Source organism: Leptonychotes weddellii, chromosome 10 (assembly GCF_054177405.1).
Source record: "Leptonychotes weddellii isolate Sample4059 chromosome 10, ASM5417740v2, whole genome shotgun sequence".
In the NCBI taxonomy this organism is placed as follows: domain Eukaryota; kingdom Metazoa; phylum Chordata; class Mammalia; order Carnivora; family Phocidae; genus Leptonychotes; species Leptonychotes weddellii.
Window position 1 is genome coordinate 66011800 of NC_138378.1, and position 25854 is coordinate 66037653.

General features: G+C 36.6%; 1 protein-coding gene across 5 annotated transcripts in view; it reads left to right on the plus strand.

Moving 5' to 3' along the window:
- The window catches only part of VRK2 (VRK serine/threonine kinase 2), a 113310-nt gene that overhangs the window by 82192 nt on the left and 5264 nt on the right, over nt 1–25854 (plus strand). For 3 of the 5 annotated variants that reach the window (XM_081833572.1, XM_081833571.1, XM_081833573.1), the window contains exons 9-12: nt 7731–7869; nt 10160–10218; nt 14009–14175; nt 19449–19610. In XM_081833572.1, the coding sequence (XP_081689698.1) occupies nt 7731–7869; nt 10160–10218; nt 14009–14175; nt 19449–19610 (527 nt within the window). The remainder of the gene's footprint in view (nt 1–7730; nt 7870–10159; nt 10219–14008; nt 14176–19448; nt 19611–25854) is intronic. The other 2 variants (XM_081833574.1, XM_081833575.1) reach the window with 2 other exon arrangements.

Sequence of the window (25854 nt, forward strand, 5' to 3'; positions counted from 1 at the left end):
AGTGATATTAACTTATGGTGGGACCACTTATTTCTATAACTGATAGCTCTCATACGGATGCTATCTGATTTTGACTATTAAAAGTGCTAAGAAACAACTGTGATTGCAGAATGGGAAATAGAGCTGTTACATGTTAGTTGGTCAGTGTTTGGACTATGGTAATTCTGAACGTCCTCTACAATCATTCCATTGTTTAGGGCAGTGTTTTCATTGTGCTGTCTTCATGAACGATTTAAACAATTTTTTATCCTGTAGTCCATTTAAGTTTTTTCCTCCCTAAATAATAACACATGTTGATGAGTTGGGTAGATTTCACCATGCTAGTAGGTCTCTGGGGAGAAGACTGAACTGAGAATGATGGTAGAAAGATGATATGACTTCCCTGGGAGGAGTGTTCAGGAAAGTGCCTATATTACATATTTTTGGTATTTGCTAGAAAGTTATATGCTGGAATGAATAATTCATTTTTATCTAGGTTTCACAGGATTCTTATAAAAAGTAGATTCCCTTACTGCCTTTAAAATAGAATTTACACTAAACTTCTAGGTGTATCTATATCTACATAGACATGTATGTAGATATAGATATCTATGTAGATACACATACATATGCAGTTAGCCCTTGAACAACATGAGGGTTAGGGATGCTGATGCTCCGAGCAGTCAAAAAAACTCCCTGTATAACTTTTGACTCCCCCCAAAACTTACCCACTGATAGCCTACTGATAAGCAGAAGCCTTACCATATAACATAGTCAGTTAACACATTTTTTTAGAGATTTTATTTATTCATTTGACAGAGCACAAGCAGGGGGAGCTGCAGGCTGAGGGAGAAACAGACTCCCCGCTGAGCAGGGAGCCCGATGCGGGGCTCGATCCCAGGACCCTGGGACCATGACCTGAGCTGAAGGCAGATGCTTAACTGACTGAGCCACCCAAGCACCCAACACATATTTTTTTAATGTTATATGTATACCGTACCACATTCTTACAATAAAGTAAGCTAGAGAAAGAAAATGTTACTAAGAAAATCATAAGGAAGAGAAAATACGTTTACAGTACTGTACTGTAAAATAATCTGCATATAAGTGGACCCATGCAATTCAAATCTGTGTTGTTCAGGGGTCCACTGTATACACATACATACATATGTGCATATGTGCATACATATACATGCATATATACACACATACATACATAAATACATACATGTAAATATGTGTATTTGCTGAAATTTTAATATGCAGTTTCAGTCTGCTATATAGTAAAGGGTGATATCCTCAAATGTTTGAATACCATTCATTCCTAACATTTTGCATTTAATTTTCCAAAATAAAACATTTTACTTTAGGAATTTATTAGAAATGAAATAATCATTTAGTCATATCTAGAAACCAGAATAAACAGGGCCATAAATCCTGTAGTTAAATGTGGTAGGTCAGATTCATAAATATTCATGTGTTTACTTTCAGTACAGTCACTGTGTAGTTTAATCTCACAAAAATCTTTTCTCTACCAGTCCAGCTATGAGATCAAATAAATACTGAGAAAGATAATGCAAAGGAAAACATAAAGAGCAAAACAAGTTATCTCTAGGAAATAGAACCTCCAGTTGTCAATGCATTTGCTGTATGTCAGGTGTATCTGTGGCTGGTCAGGCCCAGGGAAATCTTCCAAGATTCAGGGTAAAACTGCCATATGAATTAGCCACTTAACAGAGACCATTAACCCGATCAGACCGTCTGGTCTCTTACTTGTTGTAGTGGGTACTCAGAAACCAGAGCTAACTCTCAGTTTTCTGTGGATTAGCTGGGTTTTTCTAATGAAGGAGTTTTTATAAGGTGCCAACCAGCAGTTTCACCTAAGCATTTTCTAGTTCAACTGTATGTAAAAGGAAGGCAGCTTGTATTATTACAAACCAAAAAATATGACTTGAGATACATAGAGATGGCTGGATAGGGGGACGAACATTCCCAGGGCTGCCATACATCTATGGAGATCTGTGTGTATTTTAAAAATTGCAGTTATTCTTCCAAACTCAATTCTCTTGTATGACCTAAAGGTATTTTCTGAGTGGCTGAAATGCTTCATTTAGTGTAAAATTAGAGTAATATACATTGGGTTTATCTATCTCTTCTATTCTTAATTTTTTCTTCTTCATAAAAACTAACATGTATAAACATAGACATATTTTGGGCTTGTTGCCTGATAATTAAAGAGAATTATATCTGTGTCAAATATACCATGTTAAAATTTGTTACATTCTTAGTAATGTTAAAAAGCAATATTTGGATCAATGTGTGGTATGGATTTTTGTAGATTTTTCTACTCACTGAGGCATGCAGTCAATACCTAATTTCTCTAGAGATATACTGCATTTAACATATTGAGCTTTTTTAAATACTTCAGACCTCTGCATTGAGTGTATAATACCTGTTTTAATTTGACATCATTGATGACCATAAAATATGATATCCAAATTGCATTTTAAATGTCCATTTGTGTAATATATTCAGTATCAAGGAAAGAGACATATACTTTTTTATTTTTGCCAATTGCTACGGTAGATGAAATCCAAGTCTTGTGTTATTTTTTGCACAGTTCCCTTTCACTCTAATCTAGCACTCCAACTTACAAAATGTATGTGAAATAAACTGAGAGTGTATTTTCATGTTACCAAACTTGAGGAAATCATATGGTTTACACAATATTTATCTCCTCAAACAATAATTCAAAAAAGGGAACCCATTTTTCAATTATGATGTTAAGGTAGTAAGCTTGGATCCTGTTAGTAGTCAGAAAAGCAAACCCTTGATTTCTATTTTTAGATAAATTTTCTGCTATAAATAGTCTTTGGTCGATGTATAAATAAAAAATAATGAAGACACTCTTTATTCTATATGGCATCACCCAATTTTGACATTTAGCCCTGACTTTTAAAGCCTTAATGTAGGTCTTGAACTATTTGGTTGGGTTAATAATACACATTGGCCAAATGTAAGATACCTCTGTGGAATTTAAGAAACAAAATAAGCAAAGGGAAAAAACAAACAAAACCAGAAAAGGAGGCAAACCAAGAAACAGACTCTTAACTCTAGAGAACAAACTGATGGTTACCAGAGGGGAGGTGGGGAGGGATGGGTAAAATAAAAATAAAAATAAACAAAACAAAACAAAAACATCTTTGCTCTGTTGAATAACTTTACCTAAGCCTCACACAGTAGTGTTTCATTAAAAAAAAACAACAACTAAGGTTTAAAATTTTAAAGTACTAAAAAATAAGAGAGACCTGAGTTTAATGTTTTATTTGAAATGTGACATATTGCATTCTGCTTTCCTAATATCCTTTTCAATATTGCAATAAATCGTGGCCACCATGAAATTTTTCAGCTTTTTATACAACTAAAGTGACAAAATACAATCGCATAGGTTACTAGTTGGGAATGAAAGAATAAACTCCAAATTTGATCTGCAGATAGTCACCATTCAGTTCTTCAGGTGAGCATCTTATTCAGATGTTTTCTCCTTTCTTAGGTCATTTCGGAGCATATAAACTAGTATTTTGGGCATTTCACCCCTGTCTGCTTAAGGCAGAAGTTTTCAAGTTCACTGTATTATTTCCTACCAAATCCTGTTTTTCTTCATACTTCATGTTACTCTATATAAAAAAAATAAAACTAAACAGAAAGCACTTCAGGCAAATAATCAGATCCATTTTGGGATTAACACTTATACTTTCTTTTCCCCACGGTTCCTGTTACATTCCATTTGGTGAGTTGGTCCCAGATATTTTTACTCCAGTTTGTCTTTAGAATAAGAACCAGTTCTCTAAGTTAGCTTCTCTTGTTCTCCTACCAGCTGGGAAGGACCATCGAAACACTGTATAAAGTAATATTTTTACTAGACACCCTTCTTCATCACCATGAAATAGTTTGAAAGAAACCGTCTCATAAAGGGATAGTTGCATGGAAACTTTTTTTTAAAAGATTTTATTTATTCATTTGAGAGAGAGAGCACAAGCAGAGGGAGAAGCAGACTCTCCGCTGAGCTGGGAGCCCAGCACAGGGCTCAGACCCAGGCCCTGGAGATCATGACCTGAGCCACAGGCGGACACCTAACCCTCTGAGCCACCCAGGCGCCCTGCATGGAAACTTTCGTTAGTGCTGCACCTTAGACCTCAGGACCTGCTGCTTGTTTATTCCTCGCCAAACAACCATCTTTGCATCAGTATGTCTTTGGTGTTTTAAGTTAAAATGCCTGCCTCAAATACTCCCCTAACTACAGAAGTAGAATATGTAATGTGGTTTGAATGGTGTTAAAACTAATGCGAGGCAAAGTAGTTGTTAGAGTGAGTATGGGCTTTGGATTCTGAAAGATTTGCATTTCAATGCAGAGCTCTGTCAGTTTTTGCTTTGTGATACTAAACAAGTTGCTTAACTTCTCTGAGCTTCTATTTTCTTGTTTATCAACAGGCTTAAATAGCACTTTATATTATTGTTAGAATGATTAAATGAGAGAATATAAAAGCAGAGTGTCTGGCACAATAGCAGATCCATAAATCATATCAATTGTTTTTATTTTAATTAAGTACTCTAGTATCCACTGTTCCTGGAATCTGCTTTCTAATGAGGTAGAATTCAAGTTCCCACCCATGCCTTTTTTTTTGTAACTCTTGTTACTCTTGACAGTACTTTATAATTTAGAAAATGTTAAACAATTGAGAACACAACAGGCTTTCAATGAAGAGTCATTTGCATTGCTCCATATTAATAAGCTAAATAAATGCTAGATGCTAAATTATATTTTAAAACTAACAAGGGAATGTAGAGGCAAAGTATTAATAACTAAATCTTGCCACATTTTTAAACAGTAGCATCATAAGTAAAAGTTTGACTTTTTAGGAAATCTACATGAAAATATACTACTGTTAATGATTACATTAATTATCAAATTCAACTGAAGAACTTTATGTATTATAATAAATTATACAGAGACCAAATTCTGTAGAAGCAAAACAGTTCATAATATATTTCAACTTTCAAATTAAAAAGATTTTTATAGTTAGATATTAATAGTTCTCTTCAAATATCAATTGTTATTTTTTTATTTTCAGCATTTTATTTAATTTTTTTCAAATGCACAGGAAAAATAATAGACTAGTATAATACATATCCAAATATCCAGTTCCTGGCTTCTATAATTATTATCCTTTTGTCATATCATCTATATTTTGATGATGTATTTTTATTTATTTATTTTTTATTTTTTATTTTTTATTTTTTTTTAAAGATTTTATTTATTTATTTGAGAGAGAGAATGAGATAGAGAATGAGAGCACAAGGGGGGGAGTGGGAGAGGGAGAAGCAGACTCCCCGCTGAGCAGGGGAGCCCGACGCGGGACTCGATCCCAGGACTCCAGGATCATGACTTGAGCCGAAGGCAGTCGCTTAACTAACTGAGCCACCCAGGCGCCCTTGATGATGTATTTTTAAAGTCAAAGATATATGATCAATTCATTGTGTTAATTACACATAAACATAGATGTTAATATTGCCATCTTGAATATTTATTTTTAATTTAACAGGTATTAAGATGACTCTTCTCTGTATAGTAGATGGAAAGAAGACTTAATCATTGGTAGAGTCTTGGGGTTGAACTTCATTAAAACACATAGAACTTTGCAATTTGTTTCTCTGGGAGGGAATTTGAGGGAGAGGTGTCTTTTTACTGGTGGGCAAGAGTGACTATAGGATTTTTTTTCCCCTAACATTACGTATATTTTAGTGGAAATAGTAGTAAAACATTGACCTAACCATAGTTATCAATGTATATGAGCACTAAAAGAAAATAAAGGTTGATAAATGTGATAATGTATATTAATTAGGTAAGACCAAACTCTAATAGTCAAGTAAAGTCAACTCTCAAGGGGCTATTTCAAATGAAGACCAGTTTATGAAAGATTGGCTTCAGAAACCTAAATGACTCGTCTTTACTTAGAGCTTCAAATCAATTCATCCCTCCGTTGGAGGAGGGGGGAAGTGACTGGGAAGGTTTATTCCATTTTAATTCTGATTATTTTTCCTCAAAGGACCTCTTGTGTGTAGCCTGTGTCGTCCAAACAGGTGTCAGAATATGATTTTTTTTTTTTTTTTAAATTAGAGGATGTGATTTTTTTTAAGTGGTGGTAATCAGGTATTGCCATAATGGAAAAGGGACTTGTGCGCACATCTGTACAAATGGAACCATTCCATTATTAGTGGGAGATTTATTACTGAAGAAATCAGTACCAAACAGCATGGCAGAGGTTGTGTTTTTATTCTACTAGGAGAGCCAAGTCTTGCATTAGGACATTGTCGAAGCTTGTGAAGAAAGTAAACGGTGCCCATGGGACTGTAGCATTCTGCTGGATTGAAGGGCCTTTAATAATCCAATACTCCAATAGCAGTTAAGACAGACTCTGTGTAACAGCTAATCTTGTCTTCTGCTTTTATAATAACGTACGTATGGTAACCAAAAGTAGTTATGATGTGCTCGCGGCATTCTTCTTTGTAGGTGACTTTTTAAATTAAAAACTAAGTTTACTGACTGACTTTTCAGAGTTTATTTAATGAAAGATAATAAAATAGGATACCTGTTTACAGCGGGTTTAACAGCCACATATTGCACTTAGGAGGTTTTATATCCCTCCACAGATGAACATTCAAGTAATGGCAGAAATGTAAATACTGGCCTATTGTTTTATAACAATTTGGAATGGTTATAAAAAAATGAGTTTATTTTGTGGGATCTCGTTAACGCTGTAATCGTTATTTCAGTAATATTGGTTGTATTTTGACTTACATCAGATTTCATTGTCTGTCTTTTCAAATAAGACACTTTAAAAAAAACACAAAAATTATGATAAAATTAGTCTACAGCATTTAATAGTCTGGTATAAATGATATCTACAGTGGCCTAAAAATGTTCTTCTGTGTTTTTTGATGAAAAGCCATCCTCTTTTCAATTCTGAAAGCCTCTGTGTGGCTTCCAAATCTATGTCCAAGCACCTCTGCACACCATCGCCTCCCTGTTGCATTTTTCTATTCAGGCTATTTGACCAGAATTTTAGCTTCACACTGCTTATATCTAAAAATATTTGTAAAATTTTAGAGCCGCGTGCCTGAAACAGTAGGCGTTTTTTCATCCTGTACTTGTATTTAATTGCAGAATCTTCACACAGGCCTGTGTTTCCACCCTGCACACTAGATGGCAGTTTTGTCATATTCTTCCAGCTTCCAATGCTCCTCGCGGGACTGGAGCAGGAAAGGCCATCAATGTTTAGTCTGCACTCAGAGGGTCTCCGCATGACCAGTGCAGACCCCACGGACTTCCTGGAACATATGTTAGCAATTTAGCCGCAGACATTTATTTCTTTGTTTTACTGCTTGGCTCTTGGAGAAAGTGTTGGTGCCAGGTTATGGGTTGTCTGGATCATGTCAGAGGCCATGGAGATCGAGTCCATGTGACAGGCCAGACGAAGGAAGGATGGAGTTGGAGGAGGTGAGGAAACTGACCCTTACTTTCAGCAGCCACAAGTCACTGCCTGTCTGTGGACTGTGGCCAAAAGCCTGGGCGTTTACGTTTCCATCCAGCTGAACAAACAAAACGCACTTGCCCATTTGGCTTTTTCAGGGTTCGTTCGGCGATTTCCCTAGGTCTCAGAACTTGCTTGTCCCTCGGGTTTCTCTGTCAGTGCTTTTTCCTCCTCCAGCCCTGTCCAGACGGAGCGACCTGGAGACCCTCGGCTACTGCCTGCTGCGCTGCCTGTGTGGGGGCCTGCCCTGGGAGCGGAGCCTGCGGGACCCTGCGGCCGTCCAGGCTGCTAAAGCAAGGTACCCGTGCACCAGCAGTCCAGCCCGGAGGGCAGGGGCCCTGGAGGGCTTACAGTAAAGGGAGTTTCCAGCCCCGACAAGACGGCCGTTCGCCCGGTCCGATAATCAGAGCCAGTTTCTGACATCTGAAAAGCATTTCTTGAAAAGCCAAACACCTTACCGACTTCAAATCCGTTAAGACAGCACCTGTGAGATCACACGCACACGAGTCGTAACGCAAAATGTCAAGTGAAGTGTTTGTTCTTTTACGTGGCGTTTTCCAAAGCCGAATTCTAGGTGGTGGTCTTTTCAAGGAAGAGTAGTTTCAAATTAGCGTTGTACGAGTACATGGAGGTAGTCTGAGTTTGGTGTGAGTGCTGTGAACTGTGCAAAGCGACAGCGCGAGGTGGGAGCGATGCGGCTTCTGTTTTTCAAGTGAGAGCATCGTACCTCTTTCTTAATTCTGGATCTTGGAGAGAGTGTGTTTTGTTTCTCGAGGAAGAAACAAACAAAACTTTTATAGGAGGTGTTTATGTGAGAGAGAATCTTGCAGCCACATAAACAGTTTTAATATTCCACATTCAATTTTTATCACCTAGAATCTGTTAGCATGAGAACTAGGTCAGACTGAGAACAGAGCCTGTTGCTATTTTACTAATTTCCCACTCATCAGGCCTAAGGAAAAGCAATTGCATGCAGCCCAGTTTCATTATATACTCGACAGATATGCTCAACAGTAGTTATCCACAGATAGAATATTGCGATTGGAAAAGGCAGCTGTGTTTTAAGTAAGGTGAGTTACAACAGAAGTTTACAAAAGGGGGAGCTGATCCATAGAAACCAGTCTTCAAATTCAGCTGTGGTATCCGTTCTTTATACAGAGGGCCTAGCCTACAGATGCAGAGTAATACAGTTTACATTTGTAAATACTGGCATATTATATGAAGTATTTCTCCGCTTGGAATCTGGATCATCGCAGCCCCTTACCCCAAATGAACACATTTATATAAGTCAATATTAGAGCTGTCTAATCAGTTATTTACCACAGTGATTAATGTGCCCGTATTAACCGACATTTTTCAATATATGGGTCAAGTCAAAGCACAGTAATGGGCGTATTATAAACAATCTCGATACCCAGTTTTTCACCTCAGTTCACCTGATTTGAATCATGTACTATATTTAAAAGACTTGCATTCTAATTCCAATGATTACATGTATTTTTTCTTTTAATAAGACTTATTAATATGATTTAGTCTTTTATCAATATACATATATAGATGCATTCATTGTAGATATCTAAAGAGTATGCCTATGTGTGTATATTCAAATGTGATAATAGGGTATCATGCAAAATAATATAATGCTAATAAACATAACTCCCATTTACACTTTGGGGACCCTTATGTATATTAATATCTTCATTTTGATTTGATTACTAATGTAAGTCTATAAACCAGTAAAGCTAATACATAATGAAGCTTATAATTAAGGTAAACTATAGACATTTTTGAACTTCTGATAGTAAATAATATATGATCAGAATTCATTCAACTTGCTAAGAAGGCATACTCTGAATTTCCTCGTAAGGGCGTGCTTGCATATACAGCCATGATACCGTATCTCCCTCATGCCCTTTATTTTCCTGACATGGGGTGATATCAGATCAGTCGGTGCATTTATTGTTGCAATTCTGCCTGTGCCTGAGTTTGTCAGTCAAACACTCATATCAGTAATTTTAGTTGCATGTTTATATACTGGTGGCTCAAGCAACTTAAAAGAACTATATTTGTTCAGTCTGAAACCCTGGGAAGGGTTAGAATAATGACCCATCTTATTTGTTTTGTTGTTTGGATATTTCTTCTTAACCTGTTTAATCATAGAAGAGCATCAAACACTACCCAGTGGAGAACAGTGTACATAAATAATTTGCCCCTCCCCAAGGATAAGTACCTGAGGAAAAATCTCCTGAAAATCCTGATACTATTTTCCTATGTATTTTTTCTTGTTTTTGAGAAAAAATCATGACAGATAGCCCTACTTCTACATTTCTGCATGTACAGACTTTGAACTAAAGCATTTATACTGTAAATCTACATTTAGTTTCTAGGGGATTGATATAAAATTGGTCAATGAGAATTGAAGGATCTCCCCCACTTCCACTTACCCTCGGGGGTGAAAAAAAATATTGAAAGGCACGACGATATGGGTGACCCACCAACACAGAATTTGAGTTTTGTTTTTTGTAATCAAGACAGTGAAGCACAGGATCGTGAACAAATTCACTGCATATTACTCTATTTTGTTTTAGTCTGTTGGATGAGCTTCCTGAGTCAGTGCTTAAATGGGCTCCTTCCAGAAGCAGCTGCCGTAAGTCAAATGATAACTTCTACCACCTTCTCCTGTATGATTTACTGGTCACCACATTTCCACATTTGTCACTCTTGTGTTACGGCTTTTGCTGAATCCACCCACTCCCATTCCCACAAGGGTGGGAGGAAACTCTCTACACAAGGTTACAGGTAAGTTGCTAGAGAAGAGAATGTTTAGATCCTCTCTGACATCAGAACACAACACAAGAAGGCTACAAGAAAATATTTCGGCAGCGTTCTAGGCTTTGCTGACTGCATTTTTTTTGGTGGGGGGGCAGGAGAGGGAGGAATCTTACACAGGTTTAATAGTCACCTGTATCTAGTACTGTTAGAGTTGACGTTCTGATTTTGTCCCTCTCTATATCATTGAAAGAAGATAAAGTTGATCTAGGGAAAGACTACTTTCAGTCAGTAATTTAAAAAACCAAATCATTGAACACTTGAGTGCTGTTCAGACCTGGGCTGCACTGTGACTGAACAGCCAGCAAAAAAAAATTTGGATTGGCAAAGGCATGTAACCTTGGGATTTGAAGGTATGTTTCATTAAATGGTTTTCTCTTTCAAGTTAGTATGGATCGTTTTGGACTTCTTTAATTGACAGTATTATCAGTAAAAATAGTAAGTCAATTCACAATTACCCAAGTGCCTGTCGTTTGCATATGCATGCATGGCACATTGTTCACCAATTTAATAAATGAGTCCGATTGTCTTATGGAAAAGTGCCGGCTTCTGCTGTCAGGCTCGCTTTTTCTCAGAGACAGATATGGGGAATGAATCTTGTTCTCTCTATATTGGGCAATCTCAAAGTTAGCTTTTAGCTGACTTATATGAAAGTGAATGTGTACACTGACCCTCTAGATAAGGTCAAATAGCATCAGTTTCCATCTGAGAGTTTAAATGTAGAGTTAAATCATCTTGAACTTATATTTATAGCCCTTCTTTGACAAGAAACCAAAATATTCATTTCCATGGGAAACGAAAGAGGAACAAAGTAGTTCTGCTTTTCCACCTCCATTCTCCAAGTCCTAAGCTTGCCCCAGTGTGAGCCTCCGGCTTGCCACTTTCTGTTGTCCCTCTTCTGATGGAGGAGGGTGCGAATCCAGAGGATTCTCCTTGCGGGGGGAGGGGCACGGCGTGAGGGTTGAAGGTGAAAGCTTTTCCTTTCTGTAACTGCACTGAGTAACTTGGTCCAAATGCCAGTACTCCTTTTTGGCTAATACGCTTGTTGGCATTTGGACCAAGTTATACAGCTTATGTTTTACTCAATAGGACAGCAAAAAGGAGAGATGGGAGATGTCAAAGAAAGTTTTCTCTGTGTATCTCCCTTACCTTTTCTGCCCCTTCTGCACAAAAGGTAACTGCTCAGCTCCCAGGATTAGAAAAGAAAGCCCCGATGCCCTGGGTTGCATAAGATGAATGCTTGTGGGCCTGTGTATATTCTGTGACACTTCAATTACTGGAGATATGAAGATCTGAGCGATAACAAGAAGTGACACGAGTGCCAGGTTCTCCATTTTTCAGTACAAACCCTTTATTTGGGTCCATCCCATTATTTTATAAAATGCAGATTTCTATTTCTAAAGCACAAAACATTGAAACTTTAATATTAACTGAAGACCTCTTAGTTGGTTGTACTTCGGAGTGGGTACTGCAAGCATGACAATTAATCCGATGTGTAAAAGGTTTATTACTAAGGCAGTTGATGAAATAAAACCACCAAAAAGTTTCCAATGTGCGTGTCCAGCTCAGTGTAATGATAATAGTTGCACAAGTTTCTATCTCCTGAGATGATAGTAATGATACTTAATATTTCATTAGCTTAAAAGCAAATGATTCAAGAATATGGTAATTTCATACTACTCAAAGCATTTTGTTTTGTAGCTCCAGAAATATGCTAGTAAATTTAAAAGTATACTTAATATAACAAATCCAGCTCTTGGAAGGCTACCATTTTAGGCAGTAATACATCACAGTAGTCTAAGCCTCAGGTTGATAATAATGAATTTATAAGAGGTGGCTTTTCTTTTTCTCCCTTTCCTACCTCACCCATACCTCATTCTTCCAAGCCCCAGACCCACGAAGACTTTGCAGCACAGCTGTCCTCAGCTGGGGGAGTGCCAGGAATCGTCCATTGTCTTCCAGCCATGACCTGTGAAAATTCTCCCACCATATTCGGCTCTCTTCTCCATTTGGGATATTTTGGTTAATAGCACTGTAATAATATATACCAGACTTGGTGTACCAGTCTCGAAAGAGCCGAAGAACAACAGAATATTTACATGAAAATGGTAGTGAATGTAATGTAATCTGTTTTCTTTTTGATCATCCCTTCAGGAATGGGAGTCTCGCACTGGGCTTCTGGAAACAGGAGTTACAAATGTGATGAAGCCATACCATTTGCTAGTTAATAGAGATCTGACTGATGGAATGTTAGATAAAAGAATGTGACATGTCTTAAAACATTAGAGAAGGAAAAAAGTTAGGTTGCATAATTGCCACGGTATCCAAAAGAAAAAACAACAAGAAACTAAAAACAAAAACCCTGGAGCCAAGAGTTCTCATTCTAGCCACAGTGGCCTTATGGTCCTAGAACACAGCTGCGGGTAATAGGGTATGAAATGGTCGCTCTGACTCTCACAGGGGGAAGGGATGGTGACTGTTCCTTTTGGAATTTTTCCCCGTAGGGAGTGAAAGCCATGTCTGCAGTTCCCTCTTGAGTGGAGGTGGGCCTGGAGGGGAAGGGAAGGATTAGGAAGTCATTCCTGCCAAGCCACAAAGCTTCCCAGATTTTTCCCACCATGGGGATATAGCAACTTAGTGAGAAAGTAAGAGGTACTTATGTCTGTGTGAGTAATAAGTTTTTGAAGGGGAAAAGCTTATAAAAACTAGATTGTGGAGTATCTAAACATCTCTACGAAAAAGGAAAACATGCTAGATTTTAAGCAGTATATGGTATTATCATTTACTTGTGCCTTGATTTTAGATTGAATCTCCACCTGACTACATTTATTTTAAGGCAGCAATGTTTGTAATTTTGGGTGACTAGTTTTATTTGTATTTAAAAGTTTGTAGTTCATATTTTTGGGGGGATAGCTATATAGTTCTAGGGAAGAGATTACATTAGAAAGAAAAAAAGTAGCAACATCTCATCCTTCTGCTCTAAATTAGGAAGACGACGCAGTGAAGGCACTGGGCCAGCTAGGTATGGAGGACTCGAGGGAGGTCTGGGGAACTCTAAAATTAGTCATGGCTAGAAACCTAGAATTCAAGGTCATTTCAGAATGTACTGTTATAATCTCAAAATCAAAGCCTGAATTAAAATTTGCAGTGATTTTTTTTTTTCTGTCAAAGTAAGGAGGTTTATAATAAGTAACACTTGTTTTTAACTGAATTTTTAAAACTTCAACATAAAAGTATGAAGCATGTCTGGTCTATTATAGTATTCATGTAGTTCTTAGTAATTGAACCCCATAAGTCAAAATCACTAACTGTAATTTTTTAAAAATTTGCTTCCTTTGATAAGTTAGTGAGAAATAAACATACCAACAAAGATATGTAAAAAAATTACCAGTTTTTCCCATCTTGTCAACTCTCCATGTCACTGTATTTTCAGTCATTTTTGGATACCATTTGAAAAGTGCTTCTCACCAAAGTGTTCATTCTTCGTTTCTTCAGGCTGTGTGTTGTGTGCATGTTTAAGAGAATAGAGAGGTCTTGATGCTGCGAGAGCCTTGACAGTTCTTGGCAATTATGAATAATGTGTAAAAAAATTTAACACTTCTTCACAGGTGAAATAGCCCAATATTTGGTGTGTGCTCATAGTTTAGCATATGATGAAAAGCCAAACTATCAGATGCTCAAGAAAATCCTGAACCCAGGTGAAATACCTTTAGGACCACTGGAATTTTCCACCGGAGGCCAGAGTGTAAATGTGCGTACTCCAGACAATCAAAACGTAAGTATTTTAGTCCCTGGGATCCCACGATTACCTTCCCCGAAGCTTTTCTACCAAATGAAGTTGTTTGGGGTCTCAAAAGGAGTCTGACAACCCAGTTTCTTGCTTATTATATGTAATTCCTACTTCTCCTCACTTAGCTCCAAGAAATTTTGTTCACAGTTCTTTTGACCTATTGTCTCTTAGAGAAAAATAGTAGTAGGGTCCATGGCCTACTTAGTGTACTGTTAAAGAAATAAAGCAATGACTGATGTCACAGAGATATGACCAAGGTCAGATTAAAGGCTAATCTGACTTTACTCATGAGGACCTTTATAAAGCTGCTTTTCTTCGCATTTCTTTAGTTACTGCCCTCTGGTTTTGCTTACCAGTTTGGCCATAATTTGGTGGCGATAACAATGATATTCTTAGATTTAACCAGATGACTGGTTTGTACTGATATTTCAATCTACAGAAATAACCTTTGAAAAAGTTTTGTTTTTTTTTTTTTAAGTTACACCTTCTCATCCTTTACTCTGTAATCTTCCAACTGACTGACTCACATCAACTTAAAAAAATAGAACTTGAAACAATACACAGGAATTAGGACTTACAACATTTCTCAGAGGGCGGGGGAAACCTGAGACTGCTGTGAGCCGCCTTACTGGACGGGCAACCAAATGTCCAGTCCTTCCTTGATACGGTCCATACGCAAATGATGTGTGTGGGGGGGGGTGAGGGGGGGGAGGCTTTTTTTCTTGATGCGTGTACAATGAGGTAGGGTCAGGATGCCATTCATTTTTAATATTTCTTATGAACTTTGGATCATCGCAAGTGTTCATGAGCCAAGAATGCAGGATGCAAACTAATGTGACTGATAGGCTGCGAGATGAATGGTGAGTCAAGTATCAGTGCACAGATGGTTCTGATTTGCTGAATTTTGTAGCTGCTGCAACTGAAGACATAAAATATCCTTCTAGTCATAAATTAGCTCTTTGGAAGCAAAACCTTGGCACCAGAGCTTTACAACCTTCAATTAGTAGGGAAAGAAGTATTTGAATGACTGTGGTATTGACATCTGTAGGCCTGCATAGTAATCATTCCTAATAGAAGAGAATATCTGTTTGAGGAGGTTTTGCATGGCTAATTAACTACCAGTGAGAATATGTAATTTTTTCATGATCTCCTGATTGTCACCTTTCTCTCATGATACAATTACATTTTATTGTAGCAAATGCCTCACAAACCAATTGTCAGCACTATTTACGTATTGCAGAAGGCAGAACAAAAGTTCATGTTTAATAAAAAGCCAGTGGATTTTGATCTTGGTAATTACTGAGACTTATTTTAACAGTTTTATTGACTTTTGTGTTTTTATCACTTTTGCAACAAAACAAAGAGCCATTTCCTTAACATAGTATTTCTCTTGCAATAATGGTCACCACTTAATCTACACTAATTTAGGTAGATTTTTTCCTTTTTTTTTTTTTGTAGTTTTTCAGTTTCATAAACTTAATTGAAATATAAAAGAAGCCATTTTAAAAACGGATAGTTATATCCTCTGATGTAAAATTCTAATTATTATCCACCAGAATTTTCAGTTTCATCAAATTCAAAGGATGTTTGTTGTGAAACCATTTTTATATGCAGAGAATAGAACATAAAACATTTTCTCCAATGAGCCTCAGTCAAAAATATTTTATTCTTCCCTTTTGATTAGAGCACTTTGATTATGAATAAAAAGAATATTAAAATGATATAAAATTATTTATAATATAAAAATATTATTCCAAATAAATAATATTTATTATTCATTTGACTAAGAATAGTATGCATTCTTTAATTTCTAACAGTATGACCAGCCCCAGTGTATAGACAGTAAGATGATTTGGGGGCATGTTCCACAGCAGATCAATATTTATTGAATAGTGACTTTATTTCTGTAGTATTTTAAGTGCACAAATATATTTAATAGTCATAATATAAAAATGGGTTCCCCATGTAGCTAAACCCAAAGTATCTTAATTTTTATTTTTAAAGTTTACAGATTTTGTAATGTTGCAAAAACCACACCTGAAAATGTTTAAAAGCAAAGTATGACCATATGAACGGACACTTCCCCTGAATGTTACAAGTATAGGACAGTTTCTGCCATTGACTCTGCTTCCATAACAAAAAGCATTCTAGGTCCAGAATGAATATCAGTCACATGGCTCCAAATTTCTCTCTTTTTAATCACAGACAGAATCCCCTTATTAGTAACTAAAAACATTTCTTGTTACTTCATACGTGGATTACTCTAGTTACTTAACAGAATATTGAATGACTTCTGGACTTACACTTTTCGGACAGAGATACCTAAAAAGAAGTCAGTGGACCAGAAAACATATACAGTTATATAAATAAAATATTTCTGTCATTCAGTATTCAAAAGAAAGTTATGAATGTTTAATTTTTTTAAATGGTATTTCCCTCAATATAAGTGGTGGTGCCTTTTAAATTTAGTATTCCTAAAAAAATGTGTTTGGGTGAGGTATTAGAAAATAGCACATCACCATAAGAACCTTGGCAAACTTACAGCACCTTTTTGCAAAAGAAAAATGAGGTATTTTTCCAATACTGGGTTTTACTAGGCATCATAAACTGTTCCCTGTAAACTGAGCCGCTGCCTTGCACAAGTCCTCAAAGACTGTTACTGGAGTTAAATTGGAAATGAATTTTTGTCAAGACAGGAGAGACATTGATATTTTTTTCCTGAAAAGCAAATCTTTTGGGGCATTTGCCTCAATCACAATGATGGTCTGTATAGCTGAAATCACTCTTTAGTAGCTCCGGTGGCTCCTGAGGTAATGCTGTCAAATTAGAAGAACCTGTCATCAGGGCTACCGCAGTCTATTTATGCCTTCCACTGGGATTTAATGTCCAAAATTCACTGAAGGAAACCATATTTCAGTAAGAATGCTTATTGAGGTGAGCTAAAGCTCTAGAACTCCCGGATGAGAATGCGAAAGCCAAGGTGGAAAACCAGCATTATTGAAGGCCCCCACTCAACCCTTGAATAAGCTGTTTCCTCAAGAGCCAGTAGTGGACCCTCTCATCAGCTTATCATATCTCCCCCCTTGTTAGGGTGCCCGAGTCCACATGGGAATAGCACAGAGACCTGGGCATAATGAGCCACCCATCCGTCCTAAATGCTCTACCTAGACAGAGGGGTAGCTGGAGGACAGAGTGAAAATGTTCAAGTGTCCTACATTTCAGACAAGTAAAAGTTTGTCCTTCCATTTACCCTAAATCTGAGGTTCCCACAGCAAATCCAGGGGTGAACATATTATTATTGGTTGTAGCAATCTTTGTATTGAACTTAAAAATTTATAAAATTCTTCCTTGAGCCTTCTCAAAATAATTCTGTTAAGCTCGTCTTCATATTCTGTGTGAGAAAAGGAGAGTATAAAATCTCAATTACGAGCATATTTTTGGCTTACTGAATTTTAGGAGGCCAGAGTACTCCAGGTTTCTTAGAACACCGTGAAGTGCTGATGGGAAATTAAATAAAAGATACCTTATTTGAATAGCCACTTTCTTGAAAATGACACATATTTGGACAGTATCATTTTATTTGATTATATGAGATGCCCAGAGTGTTTCCTGTACTTACTTTTATGTCTTTGAGAAAAGTTCTACCTCTGTTCATAATTGAGAGTAAAACTTAATCATCCCACTTCATTCTTACCGTTTTAGAAGTTTCCCTAGAAAAAGAAATTTTTCATAAACTGGATATCATTTTGTTTATTAGCTAGAACTGCTTATGGCAGCACAACCTAGCCATCCGGCCAACTGACAGCAGATCCAGGAGGCCTCGTCTCTTCCAGAAAGCCTCACGGAGGACTGAATATATTAGATCAAATTTTGTTTGTACATCAGAGGCTCCCAGGCCAAAAACCGTTATACCTAAAGTGCCTAGCATCCAGGAGGCGTTAAAAACCTCAATTAATATCTCAACGAATCCTTTATATCATAAGACACATTTTCACAATGATTGGCAAGCCAGTCTTTTATTAGGATGAAACGGTGTACAACAGCCTTGGGAAACCCTTTGTCTCACACTGGTGGTCTGATGCGCCTTTATCACCAAGTTGACTTCAGTGGGAGAGTGACTCAGAAGGTGGTTACACGTGAATTTTCCCAGTAGTTTGGGAGAGTTGAGTGGTGAAAATAAAGAAACCCTGAGTGATGAGGGAACAATTCCAATTGTCAGGTTACTGAAAAGCAATGGCTTTGCTATCCTTTGAGAAGCTGGGATCCAGGAGGAGGGGTGAATAAAGAATGGTGTTGTGACAGCTTAGACCTAGCCACAAAACACCAGCATATTTTAAAGGGAAGGAGTGAACACATTTGGCAATAGAAGCTAAAAATTGAGAGACTACAAATTAAGGCTCTGCTTGCCCAGCCAATGTAATTCATTCTCCGTTTTGGCACTGGCTACTCCGTTATTTCCCCTTGCGCTGTTCCTATCTTCTGCCCCCTATTTAACCCCGGAAAAAAGGTGATGGCACTTTCAGCTGCTGTAAACACAAAGCTGCTGAGCAAATACTTCACATAAGGGTCTTCACTGTGGCTTTCAATCTTCCAACTCTATTGTGGGACCTGCCCTTCTATTTCCTGTCTACTTCAAGGTTATTAAGAGTCAGTCATCCCCCAGAAAACACTGTGGTGTGAAAAAGAAACCTTAGAGACAGCAGGCTTGTTGGAGAACTTAACCCCTGATACTGGTACACAGGACTAGGTGACATGAACTGTGACTCATCTGCTCAAAGGTTAAATTACCTGTATAAAAAAGTAAGCAACATCATAAGCTCCTTTTATCCGTTCACATTAATTAGGCTCACTTCAATGATAGAAAACTAAGATTCTAATTAATAAGAATTTAAACTAAAAAGATGTACTGGATCCACTCCCAGCAAAGGTTAATAATGAATTCATGTGCAGTTTGAGAATGTGACAGTTTTCTGTAAAAATGCCGTTTTCAATAAGCAAGTTATCTGTAGAGATGATTTCTAAAAAGCGTACGACAGTGACACTAATTTTAATTGGTCTTGTACTATTGATGAGAAAGGGTCTGGATCTTGCCAACGACTATATTCTTTCCATAACATCCATTTGTTGGTTTCCTCTTTATTTCTTCCTTTTCACAAAACTTGGCAAGTTTAGAATTTTCAAGAATCTGGACGGAAATGCATTTTTTTTCTTACAAGTGTCAAAAGTTTTCATTATACATTTTTACTCTCTATCAACAGGTTGTTTCTCGAAAGGCTGCAACAAAGCAAGTCAGTCAGATGCAAAATAGGTCAATAGAAAAAAACATCCATAGTGAGAGAAGTGCTGAGTCCTGCTTAACGGGGAGAAAAGTGCAAAAAGAGGAGCCGCCGACTGGATTGCTTAACAGTGAGACAGCTCAGGTGAGAGGCTTTTTGTTGTTTCTTTTTTCCTTCGTGTTGCATTAGAATATGCCCTTTGGGAATAAAAACATTTTAGTTTCTCCTGAGGGCCAAGGTTGTATGGTTTTGTTAAATGAGAAGGGGCAGAAAAATACCCTATCCAGTGGATAAAATCAAAGCAGCTGACACCAGTCATCATAGAAACAGAACGACAGTGAGCACATTTGCGTACAGATCTGATTTCTTTCTTTAGCCTAAGAATGTATGTAATGAAGTGCACTTAAATTTTTTATGCCATCTATGATCCATTAGGGACTCTTAACATATTCCATACTCTTACATGGGTTCCTCCAGTCTCACCCTTATAATCAAATGTAAGTGAAGAGTTTCCCTGTCTATATGGTTGTATTTTAAAATGATGTATTTTTTAACGTTATTCGATCATTTGGTCGGATAGTGATTTACCTTTAGCAGAGGACTCATCCAAGCAATAGCAAAAGTCTTTGTTTACCTAACCTTCTTTTGACAAGAAGGAGAAGCATACAATGTATTTATATGTTCAGTGAAAAAAATTTTTTTCCAAAATGACCAATATTTTTTATGATTTATACACTGTCATTTTCCCCCAAATGATTTGAGGTAGTTTAAGATGTGAAACAGGATATTTTAATGCCCCCATCCTCTATCTCCCAACCACCCCCCCGCCCCGCCCCTCAAATTGGTGTATTAGGCAGCTGGGATATTAATCACTAAACTGAACACTGAATTTGGCTCTGAACTTCTTGGCAGCCAAGACAAAAATTAGATGCATACAAGTTGGGCAATTCTTATCCAACCAGCAAGCATGCACGTTTATCCAGAGAATGCTTTTTTAGAACTAATAAGAATCTTTTGCAGTTATAGTTACCAATTATAAAATCACAAATGTTGCTTGGTGACAAAATTTTGAGATTCTTGAGTGGTCTTTTTCAACCCTAACTGTCCACCAGAATCACTTATGTATGGAGGTAAGGAGAGACTATAAAAAAACTGATGCCCAGGTTCCAAGCAAAGACATTGATTTAATTGGGGTGGCATTGTGATACACACGTGCAGATTTTATCATTCCAGAAAGCTCTTTGTTCCCTTTCTCAGTTGGTCCCTTTCTCCCAGACAACCACTGTTCTGATACTCTGATTTTCACCACCAGGCTAGTTCGGCCTCTTCTCAAAAGTCATATACCATGTAGTCACACAGTATGTACTCTTGGGTCTGGCTTCTTTCACTCTGCATGTTTTTTTTGAAGCTCATCCGTATTGCTGCATATCTCAGTCATTTGTTCTTTCTCTTGTTGAGTAGTACTCCATTGTGGAACTGCATTATAATTCATATATCCATTCTCCCATTAATGACACCTGGGCTGCCCCTGGCTCTAGCCACCATGAATAATAGTTGCTATGAACATTGTGACACAAGACGTTTTGTTTGTCCTGAGAAGTGGAGCTGCTAGTTCACAAGGCAGATGTATGTTCAACTTTATAAAAAGCTGACAGATTCTTCCATTTTGTACTCCTGACGGTAATCCCAGATACGCCCCAGCATTTGCTGTTGGTCTTTTTAATTTTAGCCATTCCAACATTTATGTGTTCGTATCTCTGTTGATTCCAGTTATCATGTACCTGATAATTAATAATTGTGGGCACTTTTTCATGTGCTGACTGCCCATTCATATATCTTCTTTTGTGAAATGTCTTGATCCATTTTTATGTGGATGATGGTCTCTTTATTACTGAGTTGTAGGAATTCTCTGTATATCTGTATTGTGGATATGTTCTAGTGCAGCCTGCCTATTCATTTATTTAACAGTGTCTTCAGTGAGCAAAACTGTGTTATTTTTATTTGAAGTTCAATTTATCTTTTTTTTTCCTGTAAAGAAACCTGAGAAAACTTTGCCTATCTCGGGGTCATGGTTTGCTATATATTTTTTTAAAAGGCTTATAGTTTTAGCTTTCATTTTGAATCTGTGAGCCATCTCAAATCATTCTTGTATATGGTGTAAGGGGTTAAGATTCCTTCTTTTACATTATAGAGAGCCAGTTGTCTCAGCACCGTGTGTAAAAAGATTTTTCTTTTCCTAATTAAATTTCACTGGAATCTTTTTCAAAAGTCAGCTGACAGTACTGGTCTGTTTCTGGACTCTCTCTTCTCTTCTGTCAGTCTGTCCTTACACCAAAACCACACTGCATCATTACTGCAGCTTTACAATAGAAGTCCTTCAACCCTTTTCTTCAAGAAAGCACTGGCCATTTTAGGTTCTGTTCCTTTCCATAAAATCTAAGAACCAGTTTGTCAGTTTCCACTAAAAAGCACAATGGGATTTTGACTGTGACTCCATTAAATCTAAAGATCAAATTAGGGGCAACTGAGATCCCAACAACACAGTTGAGTCCTCCAACGCATGAAACTGCTACTCCTCTCCGTTTATGTAGATCTTTAATTTCTCTCAACAGTGTTTTGTAGTTTTTGGTGTAGATATCTTATACATTTTCCATTAAAATTATCTCTAAATATTTTTAATTCTATTGTAAATATCATTTTGTATATTGACCTTGTGACCTGGGATCTTTCTAAATTCACTTTTTAATTCTAGTAGTTTTTTGATACATTCTTAGCATTTTCTACATAATCAATCATATTTGTGAATGGAGTTTTACTTCCTCCTTCCCAGCATGTATGCCTTTCTTATCTTTTTTTCATGCTTTATTACACCTGCCGTGATGTAGAATACTACACCGAGAGTGAGCATCCTTGCTTTTGTTCCTGTTCTTTGCTGGAAAATATTCATTCTTTAACCATTAAGTATGTTAGCTGTAGGCTTTTCCTAAATGCCCTTTATCAGGCTGAGGAAATTTCATTGTAGTTTGTTGGAAAGAAAACAAAATTTAAGTCATGAATGAATATTTAAGTAATTTTTTGGAATTTGCTGATCCTATGACTTTTCTCCTTTACTAGTATAATGAATTACATTGAGTTTTGAATATTAAATCAGCCTTCTTTTGTCTCTGGGATAAACCCCATTTAGTCATGATGTGTTATCATACTGGATTCATTTTGCTGTTATTCCATTAAGGGGTTTTCCTTGTATCTACATTAATGAGAGATCTTGATCTGTAATTTCTTTCCTCATAATATCCTTGTGTGGTTTTTTTTCAGGTCATTGTATCAGTTGGAAGTGTCTATTTTCAGGAAGTGTTTTACTAAGATTTGTCTTTCATAAATATTTAATAGAATTTAGCAAGAAAATCATCTGGGTCTAGAGTTTTGTAGGAAAATTTTTAATTATGAATTTACTTTAACAGCTGTAATGAAATTACTAGATTTTGTTTTTCTTCTTGTGTCAATTTTGGTAATATGTATCTTTCAAGGAATTTGTCCATCTCATCTAAGTTGTCAAATTTCTCAGCACTACGTAGTTCATGACATTCTTATTATCCTTTTAACATCTTCAGTATCCATTTTGATGTCCCTTCTTTCATTCTTGATTATGGTAACTTTTTAGTTTTTTTTTTCTTTCTTTTTCTTTTTTTGATAGTCTAGCTAGATGCCCGTCATTTTTATTGATCTTTTCAAAGAACCAATTTTTGGATCTGTTGATTTATCTACTGATTTTTTTTTTTTCTATTTCGCTAATTTCCATTCTTTATCATTTCCTTCCTTCTATTTATTTTAGGTACTCTTTTCTTTCAAGCTTCATAAGATAAAAGCTAAAATTAATTTTAAGTCTCTTTTCTGAAATATATAGTGGGGCGCCAGGGTGGCCCAGTCGATTAAGCATCTGACTCTTGGTTTTGGCTCAGGTAGTGATCCCTTGGCTTCATGGGATTAAGGCCCCTGTTGGGCTCTGCACTCAGCATAGAGTCTGCTTGAGATTCTCTCTGCCTCTCCCCCATCCACACACTCTCTCAAATCTATTATATATATATAGCTATAAAAATTTTTAAGCAATGCTTTGATGTAGTCCATGGATTTTGATATGTTGTGTTTCACTGTTGTTCATTTAAATATATTTTCTAATTTCCCTTGACTTATTCTTTCACCCAATGAATTATTTAGAAGTATGCTTTTTAATTCCTAAATTTTTTGAGATTTTCTTTGTTATCTTTTTGTTGACTTCTAATTTAACTGTTATTATCAGAACATATCCTGTATTTTTTCAACCCTTTAAAACACACTGAAACTTGTTTTATGGCCAAGAAGAAGACCTAGTTTGGTGAATGTTCCTTATGTACTTGTAACAGATGTGTATTCTGAAGTTTGGAGTTTACTGTTCTATAAATGTTGATTAGGTTAAATTGTTTGATAGTGTTCAAACTTTCTATATACATACTGTTTTGCTTTGTTTTGTCCTCCTGTTTAATCATTTAATGACAAAGGAATGTTAAAATCTTCAACCATAATTGCACATTTGTCTACTTTTCCTTTAGTTCCATAAGTTTTTGCTTCATGGATTTTGATGCTCCCCTTAATAGGTATATACACATTTTGAACTGTTACATCTTCCTGGTGAAATATCTGTTTATCACTGTGAAACATCTTTTTTTTTTTTTTTAAAGATTTTGTTTGAGAGAGAGAGAAATAGCATAAGAGGGGAGAGGGTCAGAGGGAGAAGCAGGGTCCCCGCTGAGCCGGGAGCCTTATGTGGGACTCAATCCCAGGACTCCGGGATCATGACCTGAGCCGAAGGCAGTCACTTAACCACCTGAGCCACCCAGGCACCCCAAACATCTTTCTTGTATCTGTCAGTATTCTTTATCTTGAATTCTACTTTGTCTGATTTGATTTTAATAATTCTAGCCTTCCTATGATTAGTTCACATGATGTATCCTTTTCCATCCTTTTATGTTTAATGTTTTTGTTTTGTATTTTCTGTGTCTTTGTGTCTATGAGTGCTTTTGTAAATAACAGAGTTTGTCTTACTTTTTTGTAAAACTTCACAGAACTTCCTTTTAATCTGTTCATTTACATTTAACGTAAACATTGTAGTTGAGTTAAATCTACAATCTCGCTATTTGATTTCTTTTTGCCCTGTTTATTCTTTGTCACTTTTTACCTCCCTCCTGCTTTCTTCTGGAGTAATGGAGAATTTGTCTCTCATCTCTTCAATTTTTAAACTATACTTTTTGGGGTTCTTTCTTGGTTTCTTGGTTTTTGTTGTAGTAGGTACTTTAGTTCAGCAAGCTATGGCCTATGGGCCAAAATCAGCAAGCCACCTCTTTTTGTAAATAGTTATATTACAGCCTAGCCATACTTATTCACTAAGTCTCTTACATGTTGTCTGTGGCTACTTTCATGCTATAGTGGCAAACCTAAGTAATTGTAACACAGACTGCATGCCCCCAAGGTCCTAAAATATTTACTATCTGCCCTTTAAAGGAAAAGTTTGCAAATCCCTGCTCTGACACCACTCTAACAGAAATATAATGTAAGCTACATATGTAATTTCAAAGAAACAGGTAAAGTTTACTTTAATAATATACTCTAATTAAACCACCCAAAACATTATAATTGTAATAAAAATTGAGACCTTTTACATTCCTTTTTTCATAGTGAGTCTTCAAAGTCTAGTGTGTTTTATGCTAACAGCAGACCTTAATTCAGACTAGCCATATTCCAAGTGTTCAAGTCATATATGGTCAGTGGCTAGCATAGCTCTAGAAATTACAATGTACATCTTTAACTTATCATACCACAATCTACCTTGACTTAATATACCACTTAATATATAATGTAAGAACCTTGTGAAAACACATTTCCATTTATCCTCCCATCCTTTTTGCTATTGTTGTCATACATTTCGTTTTTAAGAAATTAATTAATATGTAATTAATTCCATAATGCAGTTACTATTGTGCTTTAAAAAATCAGTTTTATTTCCAATTAAAGGAAGAAGAAAAAAGTCAAATATCCCCATATTTACTGTTGTTGGAATTCTTCAGACCTTCCATAGATTTGAGTTTACAGTTGGTTCATTTCCCTTCCTCTTAAAAAAATTCCTTTAGGGGCGCTTGGGTGGCTCAGTCGGTTAAGTGTGCAATTCTTGGTTTCAGCTCAGGTCATGATCTCAGGGTCCTGAGATCAAGCCATGTGTCTGACTCCCCACTCACTGGGGACTCTGCTTGTCTCCCTCTCTCTCTGCCCCTCCTCCCACTTGTGCTTTCTCCCTTTCCCTCTAAAATAAATACATAAATCTTAAAAAAAAAAAAAAAATTCCATTAACATTTATTGT